Raw genomic sequence first — 18749 nt, forward strand, 5'->3', positions numbered from 1 at the left:
ATGCCTATTCCAAAACAAGGATTTTGCAGGTTTCCAGGCAGAGCCACAAACCCCCTTAGCTCTGGCCTCCCAGGAGACAGCAAACCTGCCTGTGCTGAAATGATGCAGTCCCCCCAGTATGTCCCCAGCCATCAGGGCCACTGTAGGTACCCCAGGGTTGGGGTCCTCAAGTGCACAGGCTGCACTATGGGGGGGTTGGGAAAAGAGAGGAATGGGATCTCTTACTCTCGCTATTGGACAGCTTCCACTTCATTTCTGCTCACCAGGAGAGAAAATACCCTGTCACAGCCCACCGGGTGCAAGCCATCACTGACAGGCTGTTGTGAGGAAGTTAGGGTTTAACATCGCAGCACTGGAATTTCCCATAGGGAGGGAAAACAGCTTTGGTCAGCTCTTCAAAAGAGGCTGAGCAAAGGGACACGTGTGCCGGTGGGCTTCAGTGTGGGAAAGGTCCAGGAAGCCTTGTCTTGCCTCATTGAGAGGAATGCATGGACACGCATCTTGTGCCCAGGTCTATCTAGGGCTGATAAAGTGCTTTCTTTTTTTTTCTGTTTTTGTTGTTGTTGGGTGAGTGTTTTTTGTTGGGTTTTTTTGGTTTGCTTTTTTTTTTTTAATGGAAGGGAAACATTCCTGGGAATAGGACCAAGTCATTGCAGAACCAGATAGAGTTTGTTTCCTGGATGGAAGTGGAAAACACTGTGCTGGGGTGCAGAGATACATATTTAACTGCTTGTTGTACAAAAAAAAAATGTAATTGTGTTTAAGGGTTGGGCAAGAATCTGAGCAGGAAATGAAGCAGATCATTATCATATGCCATAAAAATATCAAGATTTTTGTGTTTGTTCCAAAAAAGACAATGCCAGGATGTGTTTCGTACAGGTAGATCATGCTTCACATTCAGCTGCTGCCTCCTTCTGTCTCTGACGACAAGAAATATTTCAGACACAACAGTGCATTTCAGAAACAGAAAGGCAGTCCATGCAAAATCTTTGTATTCTGTTATTCAAGGCTTCAGAACCTCTTCCTTCAGTGCAGGTACTTCTCTTCATTTACCACCCATCAAAGCTCCATATTTGTAAAAAATAGGGAAAAATCTAATGAGTTAATTCCTAAGCTTTTTGCGCTAGAAAAATGGCATGTTTCATGAGTCTCTCACAGGGATTATTTCTACTGTGTTTTTACAATTGTATGTTTTTTTAAACCAACTTTTTAGAAGCTTAAATACAGCAGAGTTGTAAACACCCATGAAAAAAATCATTTTTTCTAAAAGTTAAAATTCTGATCATAAAACGGTGTCAGTAAGTATTTGAAAAGTGTGCACTGACTCTGACAGAGCCACCAAAACATCTTCAAATAATTAGATATTTCCAATATCTGACCATTCTCTGACTTTCCAGACTTGAACATGATTGAAAACAGACATCCCAAGCTGATTTTCAAGTACACACTCAGCTATTTTAATCATTCCTCCTAAATTATCCTCAGATTGCATTTCTTGCTCTTTTGTAAGTTTCCTTGAGTGCAGCAGTACCAGCTTAGTAATGAAAGATTCAGAACAGACTGTGTAACTCTTGTGCCTGTGCTGCAAGATGCCTTTTTATCTTTACTGCAATATCTACGGAAACACCCCCTACTAGGGGTCAACCCCCAAAACAAGGTGCTTTCTACCGCTGTGAAATACCCACATTTGCAACTTTGAATTTAATTCCTCTCTAGCATATCATAGAATCACAGATCACAGATTTGGGTTGGAAAGGACCTTAAAGATAACCCAGCTCCAACCCCTCTGCCATAGGCAGGGACACCTTGACTAGACCAGGTTGCTCAAAGCCCCATCCAACCTGGCCTTGAACACTTCCAGGGATGGGGCAGCCACAGCTTCTCTGGGCAACCTGTTCCAGTGTCTCACCACCCTCACAGTAAAGAACTTCTTTATATCTAATCTAACTTTCCCCTCTGTCAGCTTAAAGCTTGTCCTGTCACTACATGCTCTTGTAGTAAGTCCCTCTCCAGATTTCTTGTAGGCCCCCTTTAGGTACTAGAAGGCTGCTCTAAGGTTCCCCTGAGCCTTCTCTTCTCCAGGCTGAACAAGCCCAACTCTCTTCACAGGAGAGGTGCTCCAGCCCTCGGATCATCTCTGGACTCACTCTAACAGGTCCATGTCCTTCTTGTGTTGGGGGCCCCACAGCTGGATGCAGTACTCCAGGTGGGTCTCACGAGAGCAGAGTAGAGGGGCAGGATCACCTCCTTTGACCTGCTAGTCACGCTTCTTTTGATGCAGCCCAGCACACAGTTGGCTTTCTGGGCTCAAGTGCATACTGAAGCCGGCTCATGTTGAGCTTCCCATCAACCAATACCTCCAAGTCCTTCTCCTCAGGGCTGCTCTCAATCCAGTCTCCACCCAGCCTGTATTTGTGCTCAAGATTGCCCTGACCCAGGTGTAGGAACTTGAACTTGGCCCTGTTGAACTTTATGAAGCTCTCATGGCCCCACCTCTCAAGCATGTCAAGACACCTCTGATGGCATCCCTTCCCTCCAGCATGTCAACCACACCACACAGCTTGGTGGTGTTGGCAAACTTGCTGAGCGTGCATTTGATCCCACTGTCCATGTCGCTGACAAAGATGTTAAACAATGCCAGTCCCGACACTGACTCCTGAGGAACATCATCCAAACAATCATCCAAATGAACATCCAAACAAAGCTACATGGACGTGCCATGTAGAGCATGGCTGTGCCTTGGCAATGCAAACATGGCCAGGATGGTCTAGAGACGCCTGAGCGAAGCCCCACCACAGCTGACCATACTCTCCCTGAGCAGTGCATTTAGGCAACAGCTTTGATGGGAAATTCTTTGCTTTGCTTTTCTTTCTTCAGGTTTTGTTTCACCCCAGTGGTTTCTGCCAGGTCACAGTGTCTGTTTGAATAAAGGAAGCATAGGCTGGGCAGCAATGGCATGGACTTCAGAGGGAATTGTCCTTTCTTAACAATGTCCCATTACTGCAATAGTGACAGTCCAGAGAAATCATGGGCACTGTAGGCCTTTTAGCAGGACTTAGGAACTCCAGCAGAGACCAAAACTCTGGCGCAACAGGTAATTGCAAGCACAGGGTAAGAGAAAACAAAAAAACCCCAACCCTCTCTTCATATGAAAGCAAGTAGAGAGCTTGTACAAATATCACAACAGGGGCTTGTAGTAATACTAAAAAGGCTTTTGTAGTACTCTAATGAATGTAGGATGCATTTGCTTTGCAGTTTGCAGCTTTTGGACAGAAGAATTATCAAAGAAAGAGGAATCAAAGGAAATAACATAGGCAAAATGTAAAACTAACCAACTTTCATCTCAACAGCTGGAACTACAGGACAAGAATAAGTAAGTTCAGACATAACAGTAGGGTAACAAAATATGTCTACCTTACATCTGCTCTATTATGGGAAAGAACATCAAATTAGATGCACTCCCTTACCTTGTATTAATTCAAATGATATTCCTCCAACACAGAACTCATCATGTTTGCACCTGCAGGCAAAGAAGATCTTTGTTTCTTTGGGTCTTAGCATCCAGTGTTTAACAACTGTTACCCAGTAGGCTGGCCAGCTGGTTTGTTTTCAGCTTATAACTTACACAAGTGTCAGTATAAAGATTCTCTTCTATTTATAGAAATTATGTTACATTTGCACTTCTTTCATGTGCTATTTTTATGACATCATTTTAAATTAATTTCCTGTATGTTCCATGATTAATAGTTTCAACAAATTTCCTTTAAAATCAGTCCTTCAGAGTACTTTTTTTCTCTGGGGTTGGTTCCTTGAACTCTGTGTTCCCAGCTTATGTCTGGGACCAAAAGGCCAAGCAAAGCAGACAGAGAGGCACAACCCTCTGTTGAGATGACTCTTTCTTGGTCATCTCTCTGGTGTCTCCGTGTTTCCATCTGATAGTGTCCTCTATGATTGCAAAATCTTCCAGCGGAATAGTATGTGTCAAGAGTCACTAACAAAAATGCAGTGAATAATGGGAGAAGGAATGGAGAAGGTGAAGGCTGGCTGGACTTTTCTCCCCTACTGCTCAGAGGCCTAAATTTTTGTGTAAAATAAGTGTTCCTCACACTTGCCGTGATGAAACACAACCTATGAATGAGTTTGACTTGTTCTCTGTTTCTGCAGGTGAAGAAATCCCATCTCCAGCCTGGGCAGCCCTTTCCTTTTCACGGGGAACTCAGCAAGGAGCTGGCAAGATGGTTTCCTGGACAAAAAACCTGGTGTGCTTCTAACTTGTCACCAAGTTACAGGACAACATTCATACCACTGACTCACTCTGGGTAAATCAGGACTGCAATTGGCTCAAGGGAGAAGGGAAAGTTTCCATCCATTTTGGCTCCTCCTGCCAAAACAGCGTCCTGGCCATGAAGGAACTGCTTCGTACTCCACTCTGCCTCTTACTCCTGCTAGGAAGTTCCCAGAAGGAACCCTCCCATCCCCCAGGAATGCCACCAATCATAAAACAATCCCTCCCCATTTGCTTTCCCTAGCTCTGCTGGCACAATGACTACACACACTGCCAAAGTTAACAAGCAGGCACATTAATCCCTCCTCTTGCTAGAGAGTCTTTCCAGACCTGTCTAAGCTTTCTGCCGACGGCTGCATATGGGGGGCAGGTTTGTCTCAGGGTGATTGCTTATAAGCCTATCTGCAGGAGCACAGCAAGCGAGCACCTAATCTGGAATGACTAAAGCACTGGAAGGCAGGGGACTGGCGTTGCTGTGCAGCTGGTTTTTTCATATGCAATTTTTCATTTGGGTGGTTTACTTTGGCTGGCTGTCCTTGGTAAACATCGCACAACACTGAAACTAGGAAATACCTGAGAATAAATAGAGAAATGGGCGATTACTAATAGATCTTCCTTTGCCTTCCCAGCAATCGGCCTCACTTAGGCCATCCCAAGAGGACTAAAACCTCCCTGGGGAGCTGCTGGGAGTGATGGATACACCCAGTACAGAAGGCAGCTGGGATGGGGGGGGCCTCAGCACTGCCCACCTTGTGCAACCACTGCCACACCTGGCTGCACAAGCATTTGGAAGCTGCAGGCTGAGCAAGGGCCTCGCCCCAGCCGCCCTGGAGGCACGGGATGATGAGAGGCTCACCACTGCACCTCCAAGGCTTCTCTGTCCTGTTCTGTCCTTAGAAGTTCCTGTTTCCCACTCCAGAGTTCAGCCAAGGGTTTTCCTGCCCCTCCAACCCTTGCTTTGTCCTGTAACTTCTGGCACGAGCGAACAACATTGCAGATAAAGCTGTGCCTTTAATGGTGTGTTTACTCTCTCATTACGTGGACCCCTACTGCATTTTAAAGAGGGAATTAGTGAAGGTGCTGAGGTACTGCAGGGCTGTCTGTCTTGGAGGGTGCTCCCATCCACTCCTCCTTGCTCCCTTCCCCCTCCTCCAGGGTGTAAAGCCAGGAGATGGTAGAGACCAGAGAATGAGATCCCCCCCCAGCTCTGCATCCCCACCGGGTCACTGCAAGCACGTACGTTTAGTCTGGCCTGCATGTTTGGCAGGCAGCAGGACAAGACTGCTCCTGCATGCAGAGTCACTGGCTTTGCCTGGCTCTGGAAAGCTGTAATCTTCTGTCCGAGAGGCTGTGGCAGGGGGCAGTCACTGCGACAAACTGCCACAATTGCTCCTTTGCCTACAGTAAGCAGGATAAACACAGACATTCAGGGCAGATACCTCATGACTGCTCCAGTCCCGTGGCAGAGGGGATTTTTTGGAACCCAAGGGCTCCCTAAACTTCTGTAAATGCTCCTACAACCGAGATACAGAAGAAAAGGAAATGCAACTTTCTCCTCTTCTGGACATGAATATTGGACACCCAAGAACTAAATGCCTAACACTTACATGTCTAAAGGGGCAGCAGGATACCAAATTTTGCCCCAGTCTCTCAGTTGTCACTGAGGTAAGACTCTGGTGCCTAGTTCTTACAGCATATTACAAATGTCTCTGAACATAGCTTGCTGATGATCTACCTTCCAAAAGAAAGCTGACCTTCTTTCCTTCTCTCTCTGTTATAGGAGGCACATTAAAGTCTAACTGATAAGATAGAATTTGAGGAAAAAAATCCCTGCCATAGATTTTTTTGCACAACTTTTTGGAGATGACATTGACATCCACCTTCTTGCATAGGCCTTCTGGAAACTTGACCCAAGGCCATTTTGATGGGGAATGCAGAGGAAAGGTACTGTTACCAGATCCAGAGGTTTCTTAACTGTGCTCTATATTCCCATCTCCACTGCTAAAAATATGCTTTTCAGTCAATACAAGTAAAAGGTTATGGTCCTTAAAAAAACAAACAAGCATGCACATAACAAACAAAATGGAAGCCTGTGTCCTGGGAAACCAAGCTTTAGCGAGGTAAAAGGAGCTAAGCGTCATGGTGCATGCAGTGGCATTCCCCTCTGACATCACTAGGTTTGGCTTACAGAGCAGAGAAGCAAGGCACAGGAGAGAGGCAGGCTTTCAGAGCTCAGTATTTGTGGAAAGCAGAAGCTGCTGTTTTGCAGGCAAACTACTTAAAGTCACCATCCCGCATAAAGAGCAAGCTCACCTGTAACTTTGAAGAAGTCTGGACTCTAAAAGGTTTATTCCAGCTTGGGGGTTTATTCCAGCTTGGGAGAAACAGCCTCTTCTGCCCTCGTAAAAAATTGTACAACTGGAAAACAGTTCTCAGAATAAACTGTAGAACTGGAGGCCAGTTTTCTGTGTTGGCAGCACACAGCATTTCCAGCTGCTGCTAGGCAGTGCTGCAGTTCCCATGGGTTCAGTCATGCTAGACATCATACATACAGCCTGCCCAAGACCGAGAGACCACGTGGCAGGACAGAGCCAGCTTGTACCAATCTAAATCAGGCATGCTGTTGTCTGCCTTCTCCCTGTCTTTTTCTGGAAGTTAAAACTGATACCCATTGATAAGTGGATGGATATAAACAGGGGTGGATGCTGACATACTCAGCCCCTTGAGGAGCCCTGGGCAGCTCCAGAGGCTTCCTACTTCTTCGTCTCATGAAACTCCTCCTTACCAGGTTCTCTCTTGGACCTCAGACTTGTAGACTTCTCTTCGTATCTGCAGTATGTTTGTGGTAACACTGGGTCCACAGTAGTAGTAATAAAACCCAAAACAAAACAAAAAACCACAAACAAAAAACCTAGAGCAGTCATTAGGCTTTATTCACTGCAGGAATACCTGGGGGAATTTGAAATCAGCAGGTCAGCCCCATTACTGTAAGGACACATTTGGTCTGTAATCTATTAAAATGCATGGCTGCGTGTGCCTGGCAAATGCTTCAAAGTTGTCCTTTTGATCTTTGCAAAGATAAAACTGTAATATTTTTGTAGGTATATGAGAACATTAGTTACTGGACTAGTTAAAAACCACTTAACTTTTGAAACTGGTGCCATCTGTTCCCTAGTTTAGGAACTCAATATATAGAACTCAATACTCAGTCTCTTCAGGACTTCTCTACAAACTCTCTCTATATGCAACATCAAAATACTGGTGATGCTTTGGCCAAGACTCCTGTTTCACAGGTCTGCGGATGGGGCTGGTCAACTGACAAAGGACTACTCAGACAAGAGGAAGCAAGGAGGAGGACAGAAGGAAGGCCATGTAGCAGCCTTTGACTCATCCCTCAAGTCAACTCTTCAGAAAGAATAATACTGTCTTGGTTAGGCTTCAGGTTTTTCTCTCACAGCAAACAGCTATTAGGGTCTTTCAGCCAAAAGCAAACCTGCAGCTTACTGAGCTTCAGTCATGCAAGCCATTCTGGAGCATGGTCATAGGCTTACATTTCACCAAGGAAACTAATATGTAAAGAGTTAACAAATACTTTATATCTCACTTAAGGATTCTGAAGCATTTCTGTAAGACATTATTTGGTCCTCAACAAATTGCATGATAAATTTTAGTCCTTAAACTGATAAATCTTTGAAAAGCTTTCAAGTGAATAGAAAGAATCTTTTCTTAGAAAAAACCCAAACAAACCTTTCACCAACCAGTCAATGTGCAAGCCACCTAGAAAAGGCACAAAGATATCTCTCCTTAATGACACCGTGAATTGAGGGCTTCCAAAACTTGCACATTGCTGTAGGGTATCAAGTGAGTCATGAACTTCAGCTATTGTAAGAGAAACTTATAATCTTGCCTGTGTACCTTGATCAGAAGGCAGAAATACTCACAGATAGGAAAAGCTTGTATCACCTTGAGCTCAGCCTCTGCAGGCTGCCCACACTTGGCATCTTGATCAGGGCTTTGTGTCCCAGGTTTTTCCTTGCCATCAGGAGCATCCCACCCTGTAAGCTGCAGATGGCTCAGGCCAAGCCACACAGAGCTCCAAGGTTCAAGGCTGCAACCAAAAGCGTAAGTAAACTCTGCAAGCCAGGAGAGAGGGAGACCAGCTGCACTTGCTGTGATGTACCAGTGTTGAAAGTGATAGCAAAAGTCCAGGAGAAGATTGCTCAGCTACATCAGTGCTCACCAGAGCAGCAGCATAGGAAAACTGAATGACTGAGCTTTGATTAAGCAGAAGATACCTATGGTCTGATTTCTTGCAGCCCTTGAAAGTGCACTACATGCCAAGGACATACAGACAGGAACTGAAACGCGGTACTCAAAGTCATTTGGTGGGTGCATGAACTAAGTGCAGCACTAACAGTGGGAGCTGGAAGACATGCGTAGTGTGTGCCTGATGCCCTTAGCCCATGGCAAGGGGTGGTAGGTGCCTAGTTAAAATCTAATAACTGAAAGAAGAACACAAGCTGTGATTAAGCAGTGTCTTTCATCAACAGAAGCGGGACTAGCATCTCCTCTGGTTAACAACTGCCTGCTGTCCACAGAGACACTGAACAACCTGCAGGCAGCTCTGGGAAGAACAGATCAATATGAAGGCACCACTGAGCTCTAGAAATCATTTACACCATATACCATGGCTCATGTGGTTGAAAAGCACGGGGGGAAACGGAGGCGGAGCAAGGGCTTCCCACGCTGCTCTGAAACAGGGCGGCAATGAGGTCATTTTCCATTCCCCCACAAGCACCACGTGTCCCATCCTGGAGGTATGTGTGCAGTCACAAGCTGGGCTGGAGGAAGGGTGAGCCAGCCTGCATGCAAGCGGCTGGAGGAATGCTGCCAACATGCTGCCTTTCTCATATGAGTGCCGTTGAGAAGACAGCAAGGACGTCCCACCGCCACGCCACCATCTCACAGGTCTGAGGACAGAGGTGGGAAAGTTATGGTGTTTTCTGCCATTTCTGCGAGATTCTCTTATCAGCTTCAACATCTGGTTCGCGCTCTTTGGCGTTTCCTACAACACACAGCAAAGCACCTTGCATCTAACAAGGCCTTGTCGAGCAAATGAAGTGAAACATTTCTCCCCTAAATCAGAACCAGCGACTGTAGCAGGTTCTTATTGATGGCCAAGTGTGTTGCTGCAGCACCTCAGCATTGCGTGAGAAGGTTATTTGTAGGTTTGAGGCACCACTGTGCCCGCTGATCCCCAGCCCAGCCTTCCACGTCATCATCCCTGAGAGCCGGCTCAGGTCCAGCGCGTAGGCTTCCCTCACATCTGTGCTAACAAAGACGTGCGGAAACATCAGTTTCCCCTCACAAATTGTACATTCGCTCAAAATTAAAACCAAACTAGTGTCTCCCGGCAAATCGCGGTTGGAGGAAGGCCTGGCAGAGCCTCTCATCCCATGGGTACAGCAGCCATACCCCAGAGTGTGGCAGGGATGGTCAGGGGTATGGCCTGTCACCTGCTCAAAATCACTGCACGGGAGTTGGTTTACTGAAGAGGATGGGGGCTTTTTGGTCACTCATGGCAGTGACGTGCTCCTTCTAAGAGACATATACACATATATTCAGTTGCAAGCCAAGCCTGGCTGCTGGTAATTTGGCTGACAACGATTAAGTAACTGGTTTATGCTAGATGAGAACCTTGTCCACATCGGCTAGAGAAACTCATCTGGCACTGGTTCATGCACTGAGGAGGCCCCTCTTTCCAGGCTAGCATGGTCCCTGCTTGCGCATGTTGCTGGCAGCCTCCAACCAACAAAAACTCCAGAGAGGTGCGTGGGTCCACTACAGCCTCCGAACAAGGCTGCTAAACCCCCAGACAGTCTAGGGAGCAGCTCCCACCTACAATCAGGGGAGCAACCAGGAAGAGCCACCCTTCAGAGCAACTCGAGAGTTAGAAAAGGTTTGAGGGATTGTGCCGCTGCTGTTGAAGAAAGCCCCAAGGAATGAAATACAGCAGAGGTCACAGAAAAGGCGAGTCCCGTGCTGCGCAACCCACAGCGACAAAGGAGGCATTTTTGTCAGGCAGGAACGGACAGATGGCTTTTGCAGGGAAACCCACTCCAGAGATGGACAGAAGAGCAGCAATATTCGGTTTTCAGCAGCAAGGGAGCGCCTGTGCCCATGCATTAGCAATGAGCTGCAGAGGCGGTGGGTGTGAGCTCCCAGGACCTCATCTGCAACACCACCTTTTAGGGCTGGGACAGTAAACCTCCCCTGCTCTGCTCTTGTCACTCGCCCACAATGGGGCAGAGCACAGCTCACCCACCGCCTCCTGCCCCAGCTCATGGAGACAGGGAGCATCGCTCGGTCTCACCAAGCAAAGCCTCCTCCAGTGCAGGACTGCCAATGCCAGGGACCTCCTTCTCCAGCTGGGACACCTACTGCTGCCAGCCTCCCCTCTGTCATAAAGGCAGGGTGAATGCTGCATTGCCACTGGGATAGAAGATATCTGCAGCAGTCCTGGGGAGGCAGTGATCCCTCAGCCCACCCAAGGGTGCTGCAGAAGAGGATGTGATAAACCCTGCCCTTAGCCATTCCCCCATAGAAGTGAACAGACAGACTGAACAAGATGGGGCAACTAAGGCACAAGTAAAACATGCCCATAGCGACAGGGAGGTGCTGGCATGCGCTTTTCCCACAAGTTGCTGAAAGCAAAGCAAGTACATAGGGAGGGTGGAGGAAGATGGAGGTGCCTGAATGACTAAGAAAAACAAACAGCGGGTGTTCCCTGAGGCTGTAAGGAGAAAAAGCAAATACTGGGAAGCAATGCCCAACACACCACTGTGAAGACCAGCCAAGAGCTCACCTGGTGGGAGAGCAGTACCAGCTCTGTGGTAACCTGTGGTGCTGTCAAGGCTTCCCAACGGCATCAGGGCTTCTCTGGAGGCAGACAGAAGTTGGGTGCTGGAGGTGAAGGCACTGCCAGCCCCCATACAGGTGATAAGCACCTCCCATGCCTCCTCCTGTTCCACCTTCTTGAGTGGATTAAGATAGTTAACAGCTCTCTTTAATGAGCTCATTTACCCCCTGGCAATCAGATCCCTCAGAGCTTTGAGGCTCATTTCTGCAAGCCCAACAGCAAGCTGCCAGCTGGTCATTGCTCCTTGGGGCTGCTGGAACAGCCCTGCATGCCCAGGTCCAAGGGCAGGGCAGACCTTGTGCTCATGACAAGAGCAGTGCTCCCAGGCTGAGCCTGCCCGCAGGCGCTTGTACCGTCCCACACGTGCTTTAAGCCCCACAGGGGGTATTTGCAGCTCAGTCTGACCGGCATGCTGCTCCCAAGCAGTTCAAACCCGGCTCCCAGGCCAGACTGGTGCCAGCCAGGCTGCTGGGTAGTCCAAATCCCTCCATCCAGAAACAAGCTCAACACCACTTACCAAGAAACAGGGTCCCAGTGGAGCTGCGTTGGATGCTCCTCTTCCCTTGACTCTCCAGCTTAATGCTGTGAGGGGCTTGCTGCAGCCTGGCAAGGCTAGGGCAGCTAAACACCCCTGCAGTAGATGCTGGCGTTGTCCAGCTGTCTCTCATAGTACCTATACACCTTCATGAAAGGTGCCAGTAATATTCTCTGGCTCCAGGATGGAAATATCGGACCAACTGGGCACTTTTGGCCAAGATGTCCTGTGCAAATCAAGGACAGTGACAACTTGGTACCTCTGTCTCCAGTGCATATATTAAAGAAGCCACAAATCCACTGGGAGCAGGGAACAGGGCTGGCTGTCGCTTCTTCCATGTTTCTTCTTGGGAAAACACTCAATGTCCTGAGTTATGTAGCATTTGCATTGTGATAGAAATCAGCACACTTGTTGAACTGCCCATGTTTTTCCCCCCTTCCCTCACTATGTTGCCCTACTGGTGAACTGTGCAAGCCATTCCTCTTTTATACTGGTATTTTTGTTTCACCCTTTGCAATCTGAAGTATTTCTTGAGTTAACTGAAAACTTCTTTTGCTGCAGTTTCTCAAAAATTGGTACCAGTTTCAGAGATCAGTGAAGCTCCTGCTATGAGGAATGCCTGGCACAAGGCAAGAAATTGGGAATTACTTTGCTCACGACAACAAGATGTCTTTAGAGCAACCTCTGCAGTTTCACTCCAGTAGAATTATAATCATTTCGGTACAAAGGAATTTGTAGTGGAATTATTTATTTCATCTTCCCCTTTACTGCAGGAGGAATGATTTTTAACTGAGCCCAAATGCACTCGTGTTGAGTGGATTGCTAATTAAGCTACAGATGTCTCCTGATGGCAGCAATTATTCCTGGTAACCTTAATGAGCTTGTTACATTCCTTAGCTATTGTTATGAAAAGTTATATGAAATACTTTGCCTAATACTACACAGCTCCCTGAGGAATGACTTCTTGATCTGTTCTGGTTTGATTAAAGAGAATGATTGTTTTCTTTCTTAGCAGTATTTCTCCAGTTGTTTGCAGCTCATTTCCCTTGTCTTTTGCTGGCCTTTAACAACTCTGACCAACTTCTTCACAGAGGTCATCTTTTCTAACTTTTCTAACTTTTTTTTTCCCCTCTCCCTGAACTCTCCATGGTCTTCGCTTGGCTTATTGCTAGCTTTTTTTCCTCTCCTTTCCACTGATTTATTCTGTCTCAAACATACACATTACTTACAACAGGGACCTAGCGCTGATCAGAACTCTGGGGGGTTTTCTTCTTGTTACAGGTCGTTGCAGATACAAGAAAAGCATCTACTGACACTGGTACTTGAGGAAAATCCTCACTTCAGTGCACAGAAAATACAGCTCTCCTTAAAACAACTAACAGAATGAGCTGAGTAAGCTAACTAAGCACAGCTTGGCACGTCCCCTCTTCTCTCCTGTGCCTTTGTACATACAAAATTCAATGAACATGCTATACAACAAGCAACATTATCACAGGAATAAAGAATTTCATTGCATTTCAAACCAAAGGAAAATTTTTTCTTTTTTAATCCATATTTATTGTGTTGGCACTCCCACTCTATTCCTCCTGAGGTCTCCCACCATAGGCAAGAGGTGCACAGTGGTTACGACTATTTCTCATGGCTTAATACTGATTCCAGGAGCATCAAAGTTCATGTGAACATGTGAACTTCCCTTCAGAATCACATGCAATTATGATTAAACTTCCAAACAGATTCCTGCCCAGCCCGACGCATCATGGAAAGCAGCCAAAGACTCCAGGCACTAGTTCCTGATCAAGACATTCAATCACCATGGTTTTCAAAAGCATTCAGGGATGATCCTGGTTTTTTGACATCAAAACCAAAGAAAGGCTTAGGAGCACCTTCCCCATGAGCAGTTAAAGCGGCTAAATGTAGCAGCTTTTGAGTATCCCACCCAGTTGCTACCTCCTTCTGAGCTAACTCAAGCACACATGAAAGCATAGCTGGCAGGGTATCTTTCAACAAAGCTTTCTTTGCAGGAACTGTTGATTCACTGAAATAAACTTTATACGGAAATGTTTCTGATGAAACATTTCAAGCCCTTGGATGGCATTTCCGGCTGAAACCAGCAAGTCAGAGGAGCTGGTCCGCTAGCTCAGACACATGGTGAGACTGGCAGGGCCAGAATTTAGGTCTGGGAGCTCAGGCTGCCGAGCAGCATTGCTCAAAGGCTATCAGCAGTGCTGTTTCTGCTCTGCCTTTGAATAAAACAAACGTGAAAGCCTCACCATCTCATCGTCAAACAGAGTTCTTGTCTTCCAGTCTGTGTTCAAAGGGCAAGAGGTCACCAACTGAAGAAGCAAAAAGTAAGGAACTTGCTCGAGCTCACAGAATCCTCAGAATGGTGACTGGACTCTTGACGGTCTCTAGTCCAACCTCCCACAAAGAGCAGGACTGCCACCACCACGAGCACGGGTCAGTGCAACTTCATTCAGCTACGTCATGAATACCTCCAGGCAGAAATACCTGTCTACCCCTTGGGGCAACCTGTTCTCCTGCAGCACCACTCTCCAAGAGAAGTCACTCTGCCTCCTGTTCAACCTAAACCTCCCATGCAGCAACCTGTGACCACTGCCATTTGCCACAGTGCCTGCAGCCACCACACAGGCTTTGGTTCTGCCATCTTTGTCACAGAATGGTTTGGGCTGGAAGGACTCTCAAAGCTCATCCAGTTCCAACCCCCTGCCATGGGCAGGGACACCTTCCACTAGACCAGGTTGTTCAAAGCCCCATCCAGCCTGGCCTTGGACACTGCCAGGGATGGGGCAGCCACAGCTTCTCTGGGCAACCTGTGCCAGTGTCTCATCACCCTCACAGTGAAGAATTTCGCCCTAATGTCTGTACAAGCCTGCTACTGGATCCCCCTTCACTCTCTCCAGGCTTAACTAGTCCCCTTGCTGAGGACATCTCTGAACCTATGGGACGACTTCCCCTCTTTTTGACACCTAAGAGTGAAGATGCCCAGACACACTCTGCCATGCCAGAAGAAAAGGCTCTACAGAATGGTAAGCTGAGACACACTGCATGACAGATCCAGCCCTGACATGGGTGGCAGCACTTTCCTGGCTGCCTTTCCCATTACAAAGCTTCAGTCTCACAACATGAGCTAACACAATGCTGTTCTGTTTTGGAGAGTGGTGTGAACTCTGCTCTCAAAGAAATATTCGTTTCAGTTCAAGCTTTGGCATTTTAAACAAGGGCAATTAAATGCACTCAAAATGCTATTGCAACATGAAGGCTAAAAATATAAACACAAAATGTCAGGAGTCACTCAGAAGGAAAAGCTCCTGAAGAAATGCCCACTCACCCACACTGCACAAGCATAACATCGCCCAAGCGACAGCTTGCATTTTGAAGCCAGATAAACAAGCCAAATTCATCCTTTTTTCTACTGCCTGAATAATGTCAGCAGTAGAAGTGGCACCACTTGGGAAATCTCTGATCTGCACCAACAGGTAGGTCCCCAGTACTACTGTTTGGTACAGATGCGATTGCTTACGGGTGTAAGTTTGTTACCTGCAAATCCTAAACCACTGTGTTTATAGCACAGAATGTTAACTTCAGAAGAAACATGTGCAGTACAGGTTCATGGATGCATTAAAGAACCTAACAGTGTCCTTATTCTTGAAAAAATTTGAGATTTAAATTTATAGCCTTCACCTGACAATAACAGTGTCCTGAATATGCTTTGCTTTTTAAAATGCACTGAATGCTCAGACTTCAGTAAAAAAAATTTATTTTCAATATAAAAGTGCCAAAATATCCACCAACATTGTAATCTATTCAACAACCAGCTTACTCTAGTAATCAAAATTGCAAGCATCTTTATTCACATTTTAAAATCAAATTCCTTTCACACATTTCCACAGTAACCCGAGTCCCTCGAAAGTGGGAAATTTGCATTTCGATTGGCTGCTGTAGTCCATATGTCCAAGTTCATGTAGGCACGGAAGGGGTTAAACCTCGGATAGTATTCCTGCTTACACATAACTGCCTGGTTCTCCACGTGGGTCGCGTGTTGGGTCGTGGCACTGACGGGGCAGCAGCTTTCATAAACATCACTCTGAGGTGCCCAGATGGAACCAAAAAGTCCAGACATTGGAGACAAGCTTCGGGTGCTTGAGAGGTAGGGCTGTAGGGCAAAATAAAATCATCATGGGAAACTGCAGAATGGACCACTTGGGAAGAAAACGTGGAAATGCAGTACTGAGGGGGAGGAAGCTGAATTTACATAGAGAACTTGGGAAACGCACAAGTAGAAAATTGCACGAGTTTACAAAACAGTATGTTTGTCGGAAATATTACGACAGCATTAGTGTGTGTGTGTAAAGGCACTTTGCTAAATGAAGCCATATGAGCTCCTTCCTGCACGGCATTGATATTATTGTAACATGAATACAATATTCAGTTCTGGTCAGGCAGTTAAGAAAAATAAGGGAGAAATGGAAGATGTGAAGAGTACCACACGCATGTTTTGAGAGTTGAAAGAGAAGGACGCCTAAGAAATGACAAAAAAAAAAGGTTGAAGTATGTGTCAGTACTGAAAGACTGCATGCTGGGAGCAGAGAAGGGTATTCACTGTGGAAAAGAGACTGTGATTGGGAGCTAGGGAATTTAGTTAGAAAGTTTCGAAAGCTTATGAAGAACCTCCTGGAGGGCAAGATGTGTTAGGCTGCGAGGAAGTCCTCTCGGAGAAGGTCATTGGAAGTCTTGGGACTTTTAAAACTGAATGAAACACTGAAATGTATTGTGGGGAAAAGCTCGCCAAGGAAATGAACTGAATTATCTAATGTATTTTCCAATCTTTACCTTCTGTGTTTCCTGGCGTTCTTGAATAAAATACGAAATAAAGCCACGTCTATGTTGCCAAACAGTCTTCTACCGCTTTTGCCACTTTTTAACACTCAGAATTTTCACTTTTGCAGTTGGAAACATTTCTTGCTTTATTTGGTTTTATTCAAAATAAACCTACTGTAAATAAAAAAATAAAATTCTAAACTAGACTATTTTGAAATATGAGCAGAAGAGAAGGTGGTTACAATTAAAGACCACCTTGAACTGAAGTCACTACATTGCAGTATAGGATGACATCAACATGGCTAGTCTGCAGCGTAACAGGTCGAAGTCAGCACTCAGAAATCTGCACAAATCCAGTTTAAATCGCTTGGATTTCCTAGCAAAAAAAGCCTGTCAAAGTCACTGAGAGCAGCTGTCCATTCAGCTCTACAATTTCCAAATCTCTTTGGGTTTTGCTGTCAGCACTTTTTGTGTTTTACCCTCATCTGGAAAGGTTGATTTTGATAGGAAAAAGTCTCAATAGACTATGTAAGTCCAAAACGTTTTTCCACATGTAAGATGGTTTTAGTCAATCTTCAGGCAAGAGGATCTGTCTTAAAATTTCACAGACACGGTCCAGTAACAACCTTGACCAACAGCTGGGGAAAAGCCAGGCCACCAATGCCAGCATCACATACATACATACAGGCTAAAAGATTCATGAAGAATGTGAAAGCAACAGGTAGAAAAGACAGCAATGTACTGGGAAGGCTTTAAAGAGGCACACAAAGGCAGTGCCTCGCAGTGACAGTACTCACTGTGGAGTTGACATAACTGGTGGGCTCCCAGGCAGGTGGCATGTTGGGAGGCGCATTCCAGGTGGAGGGACAGTTCTGGTCAATGAAGGCTGTATTCTGCACCGCTGCAGTACCTGGGAAGCCACTGGGGTAGTTCATGTTTTCTGCAGTTTATAAAAGCAGGAAGACAAAATAAGACTTTTGCAATATAAACACTCCTAAAATTTCAGTGGAGGAGCATTGAATCTTCTTGGAGTGAGCCAGGCTGGAACCAGCTTACACCTTCAGTGACTTCAGGCAGCTTCAGGGCAGCACAGCAGCAAAGTGTAACAATTTCTGTTAACAGGACTACCACTCTGTATTAGGGACCCACTAACAAATTGCTATTAGGAGGACAGGATAAAGAGTTGGCAATCTCTCTACTGGAGAGCAGAGTCTTTATTAGCCACAGAACTTGCATGGCAGAGCCTACCCAGGCTTCACTGACAACATGCCTCAGCTCTAAGCACCTGAGGGATCACCGTGCTGCCTGATCACTGTGATACTGTAGCCTGACCTTTAATTATTGCTTAGGTAATGCTAAAGAATTCTAGGTTGCTGCCAGTGTGCTTCCCAAGCCAAGAAATTCTAGCCTGGAAAGGTAATTGGTCACAAGAGGCCTTCTGTTTCACACACTTGAAGGCAGAAGCCTGCCAGAGGGGAAACAAAGAAAATTATGCAAAAAGATTTGTGTAATACTGTAGTCACGAGCATTTTTCTCTATTCCCTCTCAGAGTCCTGTATACTGGCTTTGCAGGCTTAATAACTCCATACGAAGACCAGTCTTCTCATCCACCACATGCAGACATTGTTTATTACTACAGAGCACCCAGTCAGCTGGAAACCATAAAGCCCACTTGAGCAATGAATGCCCAGATGTTTATAGACAAGCTCAGCCTTTTGTTCTACAAAAGGTGAGAGGAAAAAACATCATGCCCAGTGATAATTCATAAGCTTTATTTCATCTTACCTTCTGGGAAAGCACCATATTTGTTCATCTCTAGTGGACAATACATGTTGGAAAACTGGCCGTCACAAGCTGCATTCCAGTCGATGAAGCTGTCCCAAGAAAAAGAAAAATCTGCTGTCAGAAACAATTTCCAGAACTTCTGAAAACTATTTAGAAATACTTATTTAATGTAAAGCTGTTGGATGCAAAATGCCTGTAACTGATGATGAGACTTTTCACATTCTGCTTGCCAATTCTGCCAGTAACCACTCTGACACACTACGCAATCGCAACGATTCTCTCACTGAGCTCTTTTTCCTCCGGGAGGATGAACAACTTGTAATGACAGCTACCAGAGCCCTGCAACACCTAACTGGCTTCAACTTCTTCCTCTGGAAAAATAAAAT

The 18749-nt window shown here is 45.9% G+C and overlaps 1 protein-coding gene across 9 annotated transcripts in view; it reads right to left on the minus strand.

Moving 5' to 3' along the window:
* Positions 1–13286: 13286 nt before the first annotated feature.
* The window catches only part of TMEM131L (transmembrane 131 like), an 84683-nt gene continuing 79220 nt past the window's right edge, over positions 13287–18749 (minus strand). For 7 of the 9 annotated variants that reach the window (XR_003992414.2, XR_003992413.2, XM_030493197.2 and 4 more), the window contains 3 exons: positions 18364–18452; positions 17376–17518; positions 15501–15913 (listed from right to left, as the gene is read on the minus strand). Coding sequence is in view for 7 of the 9 variants with exons in the window: in XM_030493197.2 (XP_030349057.1) it covers positions 15635–15913; positions 17376–17518; positions 18364–18452 (511 nt within the window). In the remaining 2 variants the exon portion in view is untranslated. Of the gene's footprint in view, positions 15914–17375; positions 17519–18363; positions 18453–18749 lie in introns of all 9 variants that reach the window. The other 2 variants (XM_030493203.2, XM_030493196.2) reach the window with 1 other exon arrangement.

This window comes from Strigops habroptila, chromosome 7, assembly GCF_004027225.2.
Source record: "Strigops habroptila isolate Jane chromosome 7, bStrHab1.2.pri, whole genome shotgun sequence".
Lineage (NCBI taxonomy): Eukaryota > Metazoa > Chordata > Aves > Psittaciformes > Psittacidae > Strigops > Strigops habroptila.